Below are 10,594 nucleotides of genomic sequence, written 5' to 3'. Positions count from 1 at the left end.
ACACCGACACCGTCTCACGGCGGCCTCAGCGCCCGGCCTCTGCCTCCTTCCTCCCGCCGGCTCCGCCCCGCTTCCGGCCGGGGCCACTTCCGGCTTCCGGCGCCGGTGAGAGCCTGGCGGAAGCCGCGCGGCGGACAGCGCGTACGCCCGGGGAGGGCCGAGGCTGGGGGTGGGGCCCCGGTTCCGTTCCTGCCCGGCGCCGCACGCCCCGCGCCCCGCCGCTGAGGTACCGGCCGCGTCCGCTTCCCCTCCGCCTCCTCCTCCCCTCGCCCGCTCCCAGCCTCGGCAGGGCTGCCCGGGGCCGGCTCCGGCTCCCGCTCCCGCGAGGCGCCGCTCGTCCACGGTGGGCTGGGGCTGGGGCGGGGCCGCTGTGATCCGCCCTCCTCGTTCCCCCCGGCCTTGCCGTTGCCCGGGGAGAGCACGCCGGGGGAGCGCCGCCGTAGCGCTGCTCGGTCTGGCCCCACGAGGCGGGAGCGCCGCCGCACCGTGCGCTGCTGATTCACCTCGGGCGGCTGCTGGGCAAGGAGGGAGGGAAGGAGACCGACAGACTTCGCGGGGCCTGGCCGGGCCGCTGCTGCGGGCCGCCCCAAGCCTGCTGGTGGGGCGCCCCCGAACTCCAGGTGGGCGACGTTGGGGCCTGTCCTTGGGTCTCGGTGACTGACCCCCGGGCCCCGGCCCCGCCGTTGAGACACTTGCTTCGGTGTCCGCGCCGCTGCCTGTCCTGCGAGCCTGCGGGCATGGGCTGTGCTGGCTGCCCCCGGGTCCGAGGCCTCAGGGGGGTGTGGGAGCTGCAGGGTGACGGTAAGGCGGTGACGAGAAAGGTGCCTTTGCCTCTACGGTTGGTGCAGGCTCAGAAAATGCTCATTCACTCGACATCCACCGTGTGTTTGTAGCTGGGGAAGTGCCTAACTCATCCTCTTCTTGTACAAACTGGTGCTGAGTGACAGCCTTGATCGTGCTTGAAGGAAAGTAGCTACGGGAGAGCCTTTAACGAGATGTGATTTTAGTTGCGGTATTGCTGACTTCTCTCTTTTAGGGGGAACTGGGTTACAGTTCTAGCTGAAGACCCAAAGTGATCTACATGTGCTTCACTGTCCATTGGAAGAATGACAGATGACAAAGATGTGCTTCGGGATGTGTGGTTCGGACGAATACCAACCTGTTTCACTCTCTATCAGGATGAGATAACTGAAAGGGAAGCTGAACCTTACTATGTGAGTATAACAAAGGCAGGCACAGACACTCCAGTGCCATAGTTGGGTTTGCTTCCTTCATTCTCAGCATGTGTTCTGCTACATGATGTGAAAAATAAACCCCAACATTTTCCTTCCTATTCCTCCTACCTTCTGAAAGCAAAGCACATGACCATGCTGCATGGTTTGTCACTTTTGACAGCAGTTTCAAACCTTTAAGCTTGTTTCACCAGTGAGAGAAACTTGTCACAGATAATTAAGATCTTACAGAGTCATAGAATCACTAGAGATGGAAAACACCTTTAAGATTGTCAGCTGCAACCCAACTACCATCTTAAATTATGGAAAAGTCAATTTGCCAAAGGGAGAAGATTCTGCCTGAGTTTGTATGCCTGACTAGGAGAGGCAGAGCCTTTATGCTACCTTACTGCAGAAGTAACCTCAGCCAGAGCTTTGTGCAGTCTTCAACACTAAGATCACTGACAGCTGGATGTTAGGAACAAGGACAAGCTCACTACCGTGAGAATAGTGGAACGTTGGAACAGGTTGCCCAGGGAGGTAGTTGAGGCTCTATCCCTGGAGTGAGGCTCGACAGGGCACTGGGCAGCCTGATCTAGTAGAGGATGACCCTGCTGACTGCAGAGGGGGTTGGACTGGATGACCTTTGGAGGTCCCCAGACCATTCTATGATTCTGTGATTATATTGTTACTAAAGTCCGTGGAGGTACCAAACAATTCTCACTTGACTGCATACATGAATTTAGTGAGGTTGTTCTCCCTGTAAAACTGAAGGCTGTGATTAACCACCTTGCTGAATTAGACTCCTGTGAAAGAGAGTAGAAACAATATGATGATGGTAATAGGAGTAACAGATGGAAAAGGGAAAATCATATGTTACCTAAAAGATCAAATGTCAAGTGACTTGTTGACTGTGATGCTGGTGAGTCTTGATCTGTGGTAGTTTTCTATAGCCCTAAAATGTAGTTGTTTCACTGATGTGTGCAGATTAGTAGCCTAAAGCAGCATTAGCTCAAAGACAAATCCATTCTCTTTCATCAGAACTTACTCTGGAGTTACTGTCCATGTTTTCTTCTTTCTGATTCTGATATCTATAAACAATGTCTAATATCATAGCCAAAATAGTGACCAGCAATAACTAAACTGTCTACAAGGCATCTTAGTTTAAAGGAGGAGGGAAGAATTCTGACTGACTTTTGGTTATGAAGTTCCTTATTCCTAAATGAACAATAATCTGTACATTTTGTGTATGCCTAAAGCTTCCCCAATTTATGTTTTCTCTTTCAGTTGCTTTTGCCAAGGATAAGCTACTTGACCCTGGTAACAGACAAAGTGAAGAAACACTTTCAGAAAGTGATGAGACAAGAGGAAGTTAGTGAAATCTGGTTTGAATATGAAGGTACACCACTGAAATGGTGAGTTGCTTAACTTTGAGCCTTTACTCAGGGGTTCATAGAATGGTTTGGGTTGGAAGGGACCTTGAAAGATCATCCACTTCCAAAGCCCCTGCCGTGGCCAGGGACACCTCCTCATCCAACCTGACCTTGAACACCACCAGAGAGGGGACATTCATGACCTCTCTGGGCAACCTGTTCCAGTGTCTCACCACCCTTACTGTTAAGAATTTCTTCCTAATCCCCAGTCTAAATCTCCCCTCCTCAAGCTTCATTCCATTCCCCCTCTTCCTATCACAACAAGCCCTCGTAAAAAGTCCCTTCCAGACTTTCTTTTATCCCCCTTCAAGTGCTGGAAGGCCACTCTAAGTTCTCCCCAGAGCCTTTTCTCCTTTCCACACTGAACAGCCCCAACTCTCTCAGCCTGTCCTCATAGGGGAGTTTTTTCCAGCCCTCTGATCATCTTTGTGTCCTCCTCTGGACCTGCTCTAGCAGCTTCATGTCCTGCTAATGCTGGAGGCACCAGAACTGGACACTGTGCTCCAGGTGGGGTCTCACAAGAGCAGAGGGGGCAGAATCACCTCCCTCGTGCTGCTGGCCACCCTGCTTTTGATTCAGCCCAGGACATGGTTGGCCTTCTGGGCTGCAGTCAGTACTTTTCCTAAACTATTCACTGGGTTTCAAAATGGGTAAGAAGAGCCAGTTGTTTGAGAAAAAGAGAAGAGAGTTCAATGTTGAGCATATCTCTGATTATTCTGCCTGTATGTGAAGGCAGAGGTTATGCTGCAACTGTTGTTCTAGTTGTTTCTGTAATATGAAGTGCTTGTGCTTTGGGCTTGGCTGTTTCTTGCAGTAGGATGCCCCCCAAAATCTGGATACTTTCTTGATACTTCCTTTTGAGAACAGGCTGAGGGAGCTGGGTCTCTTCAGCTTGGAGAAGAGGAACCTGAGGGATGACCTCATTCATGTTGAAAAAGATGTGAAGGGCAGTGTCTGGAGGATGGAGCAGGGCACTCCAGGGAACTCCAGTGATAGGACAAGGGGCAGTGGGTGCAAGCTGGAGCAGAGGAGGTTCCATGGGAACAGAAGGAAAAACTTTTTCACTGTGAGGGTGACAGAGCCCTGGAGCAGAGAGGTGGTAGAGTCTCTCTCTGGAGACATTCAAAACCCACCTGGATGTGTTCCTGTGTTACCTACTCTAGGTGGTCCTGCTCTGGACTAGATGATCCTGTGAGATTCCTTCCAACCCCTAACATTCTGTTATTCTGTGATCCAAGAATTGTACTGTTTTGTCTCTCGTTTTTCTGCTGTGTTGGCTTTGCCCTGGCTTCGGGGTTAGCTCACCCGTAGAGGGTGCTCAAGCATTGCTGTGTGAGCCTTCAGCAGGTCAGGGAGCTGGCTTGGCACAGGTGCTGTTAGAGCAGAGCTCTTGGTTGTTGCTCTCTGGACTTTCAAAACTTATGTACGTGCTGGGCTCTGCATCTTGTGATCAATCCCATTTCACTCGGTGAAGCTGCTGAGTTTGCAGTCCAGGCTGTGTTTATCTCTGTGTGGAAGGAAAAGCCAGTGAAGCTCTTTCAGTCAGGACTTCTGAAAGAGAAGAGCTTGGTGTGCTGAACACAAAGGAGAGAAAAATTAAAGTCTTGCTAGTGTCTGCTTAGGAGCAAATTGCAGAAAGACCTCCTTAAAGTGCCTGTGGGAGCTTTGTGTATGGGATAGATATTCCTGATAGTGCTGGAGGCTGTGCCTTGAGTGAATTTAAAGGAGACAGAAATGAATGTTTGGAGGAAGCAGCTTCTTTGTCTAACTCACCTACTCCAGAAAACCACTGAAATACAAAACTCCACTTAATCTATTTTTTTTCCCCCTCCCCTTCCTTTCTTATTTTGATAGTGAAGATAAAAAGTCCATCTTGGTGTATCCTCTTTCAGCCTTTTACACAGAGGGTATTTTTTTTCACTTAACTACTTATTATCCACAGTGACATCAAGGAAATGGGAAAGGGAAGAGATGTTAAGGGTCAGTGTGGTATAAAGCCATGACTTTTAGATATCTGAAGGCATGTCTGCTTTTTTTTGTCAAACCAGCTATTCCTGCTATTATCAAGCTTTTTATCTACAAAAAACCCTGCTGGTTTGAAGGGTTCCACAGAGCAGCTCTAGGCCACTTGGACTGTTGCAAAAGCAGCAGTGGTTTGTGAGCACAGCTTGAAGGCAACTCTTTTAGATTGCAGATATTGAACATGTACTTCCAGACTTGACTCTGCCAGAATTCTGTCAGTCCTTTATACTTGCTTAGTTAACTTGTCTGAATGAGGAATAATGAGCATTAATTGTGGGAGTCAAACAAGGTTTTTTTTCCCCTGTAAATGCAGGAAATGTTAACTGTTTTGTGTAGAATTAAATGTACAACTTCTATGTTCATTTACTATCCTTTTCTATGTTTTTTGAGGCATTACCCAATTGGTTTGCTGTTTGATCTGCATGCATCAAATACAGCCCTTCCCTGGAGCATCACAGTGCACTTCAAGGTAAAACTGAAATACACCTTCTGTACAGAACAAGTGAGTGTGGGATGACATGGAATTTGGGAGCTAGGAAAAGGTTTCATCATTGCTTTATAAGCAGGTGAATGTTATGACTTGAAGAATAGGTGATTCCTGAAGAAGAAACAAAGTCTCCTGTTCATGTCCAGGCCTTTTCCATGAGACTTTATGTGCTTTCAGAGTACCTCCATTTGAAAATGATTCTGTCAGAACCTGAAAATCCAAAAAAGTTGTTTCAAGATAACTGGTGAGACTGTGTCAGTGCCACTGAGTAGAGATAGGAGAACAGCTTTCTATAAGGGTTTTAATTCAGTCAGATGGAGTTAAAGGGAGTTTGGCAAGATTGAGAAATGCTCATCCTTTGAGGCATGAGCGTGCATAGGAGATGCTGTAGAAATCCCTGAAGTCAGAGAAGGCTGCTGTGCTTCATGAGGGTCCCCTTTAGAGAACTGAGTGAAAGGAGTTTGATCTTGTGACAGCTTAGTCACAGGAGAGACATCAGTGTGATTACACTTTGTAAAACCATTAGGTCAGACTTCACAGCACTCCTGATCTTTGCTCAGAAGAGTGCTTGTGCAGGGTTAGCTTTGGTGTAGGATTCTTTCATACTCTGAACTGCATTCAGACATTAATCAGCTGTGTTTTGAAGTCAAAATCACAACTGCTTTGGAAATGTTGATCTCTTCAATAATTAATTGCAATTTCATAGAATCCTGGAGCGGCTTAGATTGGAAGGGACCTCAGATCATCTACTCGAACGTCCTCACCATGGGCAGGGATGCTTCTCAATTCAGGTGCTAAAGGCCTCATCTAACCTGGCCTTGAACACCCCCAGCAAGGAGGCATGCACGACCTCCCTGGGCAGCTTATTCCAGTGTCTCCTACTGAAGAACCTCTTCCTCAGCTCCAGTCTAACCCTGCTCTCCCTCAGTGTCAAACCATTCCCCCTTATTCTGTCTCTAGACACCCTCAGGAAAAGTCCCTCTACAGCCTTCCCATGGGATTCCTTCTGGTATTGGAAGGCAGCTCTAAGGTCCCCCCAGAGTCATCTCCAGGCTGAACAACTCCACCTCTCTCAGCCTGTCCTCATAGCAGAGGTGCTCCAGCCCTTGGATCATCTTTGTGGCCCTACCTGGGACTTGCTCTAACAGCTTTGTGTCCTCATACTGGGTAGTGTAGTAATGGAAACTGACTTCAATGTCTTTATATTGCTACTTGCCAAAAGATCAGCTAAGTTTTGTCTCAAAGGTGCACATTAAAGATCAGCAGAACTGATTTGCTGCTGAGGCAGTGTTACTTTAAACAGCTGCTGTAATTCAGTTTTTAAAAGTAAAACACCTTGGATTAAGCACCTGCTTAATCTCTCTTCCTCTTTTTCATCTACTCTGAAAGTTTATTTAAATGAACCCTTCTTAATCCTTAAGGGCAAAACATCACCAGAATGTGTCAAAAGTAGGTAAAAAATAGTGCAGACATTTCCATGTGGTACAGTTTGTCACAGCTAAATAGTTTAGGTGTGGGATTCCTGCCTGGGTTGTTCATGTCATTTGTGTACAGTTATTCTTCAAAGGGCCAGGTTTTTCTCTTTGGCCTAATAGAGCAGTATGAGATTCTTGTGGGGTTTAACTTGTGCAGTCATGGCTTTCTCCTTTCTTTTATCAAAGCACATGCAGGCAACATCAGGTACCTTGAACATCTGTAAAGAGTGGGTTTTATAACTGCCCCTCCCCCCATCAGTTTTCTTTGTTTAAAGTCTGAAAACATGAATAGGTTTATTTCTGTTAGCAGAAGTTTGAAAGTTAACAGATACTTGGAATTGTCCTGCTGTGCTCTGTGTGCAGACCAAACAATGAAAACACTTATTGTTTGCATTGAGGAAACAGTTTACTCATTTGTCCTTCTGGCATGCAATAAAATAACCTGCAGTTATATCTCTAGTAAAATTGAAATACAGTTTCCTTAAATAGCTGTAGAAGGATGAGCTTGAACAGGCTGCTGAGGTCTGAGAAGCATGAGAGGCTGTGGTCTGGGAAGTTGTGGTTGTTACCCAGGTGTGGCTTTACGAGGAGAAGGGAAATTTATCCCTTCCTGTTAAACTCCTCTCATGCTATTCTGTGCCCTGCTTAGCACTGTTCATGTTCTCAGCATGGGAACTGCTCTCCAGGTTTTGGGCAGTAGAGCCACTCTGGAAATGGTAGCACTGTGGGAGCAGACAGCAGGTGTGCCAGGGGAAAGGCTAATGTGCTCCCTCTGCTGAAGCCCTTATCTGCTGCTGCCTGCCTCTCCACCCAAGACTCGATGGACTGCATCAGGCTGTTCTGTAACAACAGCTGTTGTCTTGGCTGTCTTGGCTAAACTGGGTCAGGTGGAGTGGAAAAGAACTTGCCCATGGCAGGGGGGTTGGAACTAGATGATCTTCAAGGTCCCTTCCAACCCAAACAATTCCATGAATCTATGAACTTTTCCATGTGGCATATGGATAAATTGTGAAACTGCTAAGAGATGTTCTGGAAGCCAGAAGCATGCATGAGGGGGGTTTGAAATGAATCATTTTGGAAGAATAAAAACCCTCTGTGGTATTTGAACACAAACATGTGGATGCTTCCCCAGGAGATGTTCTCTGTGCCACAGGATATATCTCTTATGGATTCTAATGTTCTGTCATTGCTGTAGTTTGCTGTAAGTGTAGGAGGTAAAACATGCTGGGTTTTTTAACTTTGAAAACTAAAGACAGTTAACTTGTGATAATGAATGCCTGTGTCATTTGACAGTGGCAAGTAACAGTGTTGGTAAAAGAAAAGAGGAAGAGCAACCCAGTGCTGAACTTCTGGTTAGTTGACTTCCAAATAAATCTGGGTTGGTACCTGAACAAGATTTACTTCTGGAATTCCTTAATAAACTAATTGGGAAAGGTACTTGTCATTTACTGGGAGGATAAAAGTTACCTGAGGAGTAGGAGCTGTGCCCATGCAGTGTGCCAGCTCTACCCAAATAAAGGGGTACAGAATTAAGTCACACAGCAAGCAGTTGGCACACACAGGAGGTAAGAGACAGGAATCTGCTGGAGAGAGTCCAGTGGAGGCTGTGAGGATGATTGCAGGACTTGAACATCTGTGCTGTGAAGAAAGACTGAGAGGCCTGGAGCTGTTTAGTCTGGAGAAGAGAAGGCTGAGAGGGGATCTGATCAATGTCTGTAAATATCTGAGGGGTGAGTGTCAGGCTCTTTTTGGTAGTGCCCAGTGATAGGAGAAGGAAGAATGAGTGCATTGGCATATGGTTCATGTATGTGGATGGTGAATCTTGAAGGAAACACTTTTCCAAGGCCTGCATAGAAATGCTTACTAAACCACCATTGTCAACAGGAATTGGGTGCCTCTCACTTGGGTTTTTTTCCCCTTTTCTCATGTTCACTGCCAGAGAATTGAACACCTGCTTGAGAACATGTTAAAGCTCTTCATTTCCTGACTCTTGCATGTAAGGGCCTAAATACTAACTTATTTGTGCCATTTATTTCTGTCATGTATTTAATGTGTGTATTAAGTTGAGGTTGAATGCTTTCAGTTCTGGTATTGCAGGAAAATTGTGGCGTTTCTGCTTTTCCTAGAATGTTTTGTCAGCAAAGTGAGAGAACACTTGCTACCTTCTTCCAGAGGCAGAAAACTCCAGTGTGTAAACCTCCTTAAAATCACCATTTGCTCTTCATCTTCTAAGGGGTGTGATGCCTTTATTGCTCTTTACCTATCTTTTCCCTGTAGAATTTTCCAGAAAAGGATCTTCTCCACTGCCATTCTAAGGATGTAATTGAAGCTCATTTTATGGCTTGCATAAAAGAAGCAGATGCTTTGAAGCACAAAAGTCAAGTCATCAATGAGATGCAAAAAAAGGATCACAAGCAGCTGTGGATGGGATTACAGAATGGTAAATATAGTGCATCTAGTGTTGCTTATATTTAGGTCTAGCATGCTAATAGTTGCTCCAAATGCAGTGATGATGTGGGATTTCAATTCTGCAGAATTTTAGTCTGTGGAAAAGGTAATTTGTTATTAATTGATTGTTGTTATTAATTGTTTTTCCTAATTTAAGTGCTTTTAACTTAAGTCTCCATCTCTGGGATAATCCAAATGTGGTGTGAGTTACTCAAGAAACTAAACTGAGTCACAACTCTGTTTCCCTGACCCAAAGCTTGCAGTAAAATAAATGGATAAGTACTGCCTGGTGTACTTTGATGGTTTTTATTTGGGAGGTCCCTGGAGATATAAATGTTCTGCTTTAACAGTCTTGGACCATAAAGTAAGATGAAATTGCCACTGATGAACCCTACAGGTAGGCTTCCAAAAGAATTGCCCAGCAGGTTAATAACTTTTACTCCACCAAATGAATTTCTTATTGCAAATATCACTTTGGCTTTCACAAAGGTTTCTGCATGAGTTAAGTGTTGAGTTGAAAAAGCCAGCCAACAAAAATCAGAACAGGGTGTTCTGAAGTTAATTCATGTTCTTACCTTACACACATGGCAGGAATCTATGTTGCAGTGCAAAGTAAAACTTCTTTTGCTTTTCATCTCTTCTTTTTAATTTCTTACCTTTCTTAGAGGCCTTCTCAGTAAAGCTTTAGGTATTTCAGACCCTGCTCTCTGGGATGGGTAGTAAAGCCACTTTCCATGTGGCTTCCTCATCTGCCAAAGCTGTTATTTATATTAATGACTGGTAAATTCATTTTACAGAAGCTGGAAGCATAAAGATGTTTAGTCTGTGTTGAGCCCATGGCAGGGAGGTTGGAACTAGATGATCTTCAAGGTCCCTTCCAACCTAAACCATTCTATGAGTCTATGAGCTATGAGTGTAGTGAGTTGTACTATGAGTAGAATAAGGACAGAAGAATTGAAGAGACACTGAAATGGTGGGGATTAAGGTTCTCTTCTTAACCAGAAGTTAAAGAACCTTGATACTCTCAATATGTAAGGTAAGAGAACAAATCAACGTTGATGTCTTTCCATGCTCACCTTGGGCTCCATCTTTTAGTTGCTTATTTGTCCAAGAGGATCTTTGGTTGTAGGGAAACCTTAAGTTTATCATATTAAGCTCAAAGGTTGCCCAGCAAGGTTGGTTTCAAGAAGGTTTCACTGTACCTCATGAAAAATTGCACCTGTGGAATCCAGCTCCTAAATGTTCTCTTAAACAACCTTTTTTGAATGCTTCCAAGTGCTAATTTTAATTTCTCAGCCCTTCATAGAAGAGAAACAAGAAAAGCTTGTGAAACCAAGAGAGCTCTTTTTAAGCACGTTGCACCTTTCAAGATGTTTTGGGAGGCTTTCGTTTGAGATGTTACAATTTTTCAGCCCCTTTTGTGAAACAGAATGAACAACCACAAAAAAGAAAAGCAAGCAGCATTTGCCAATAGCTGCCCTGTGAGTAATCCTACATCTGCAGGCTTCTTTTTTTTTC

The 10,594-nt window shown here is 45.4% G+C and overlaps 1 protein-coding gene across 2 annotated transcripts in view; it reads left to right on the top strand.

Annotated features, from left to right (window-relative positions):
• Window positions 1-97: 97 nt before the first annotated feature.
• The window catches only part of ATG5 (autophagy related 5), a 41,675-nt gene continuing 31,178 nt past the window's right edge, over window positions 98-10,594 (top strand). The window contains exons 1-5 of one of the 2 annotated variants that reach the window (XM_068160469.1): window positions 98-226; window positions 1,037-1,214; window positions 2,499-2,626; window positions 5,057-5,135; window positions 8,906-9,068. In XM_068160469.1, the coding sequence (XP_068016570.1) occupies window positions 1,107-1,214; window positions 2,499-2,626; window positions 5,057-5,135; window positions 8,906-9,068 (478 nt within the window). In that variant the 5' untranslated portion in view covers window positions 98-226; window positions 1,037-1,106. Of the gene's footprint in view, window positions 227-310; window positions 621-1,036; window positions 1,215-2,498; window positions 2,627-5,056; window positions 5,136-8,905; window positions 9,069-10,594 lie in introns of those variants that run through there. The other variant, XM_068160470.1, reaches the window with a different exon arrangement.

Source organism: Melanerpes formicivorus, unplaced genomic scaffold, assembly GCF_026170545.1.
Source record: "Melanerpes formicivorus ecotype bairdi unplaced genomic scaffold, bMelFor1.0.p_v2 SCAF_50, whole genome shotgun sequence".
NCBI lineage: Eukaryota > Metazoa > Chordata > Aves > Piciformes > Picidae > Melanerpes > Melanerpes formicivorus.
Note: the sequence above shows the minus strand (reverse complement) of the source record. Positions and strands in the feature narration are given on the sequence as shown.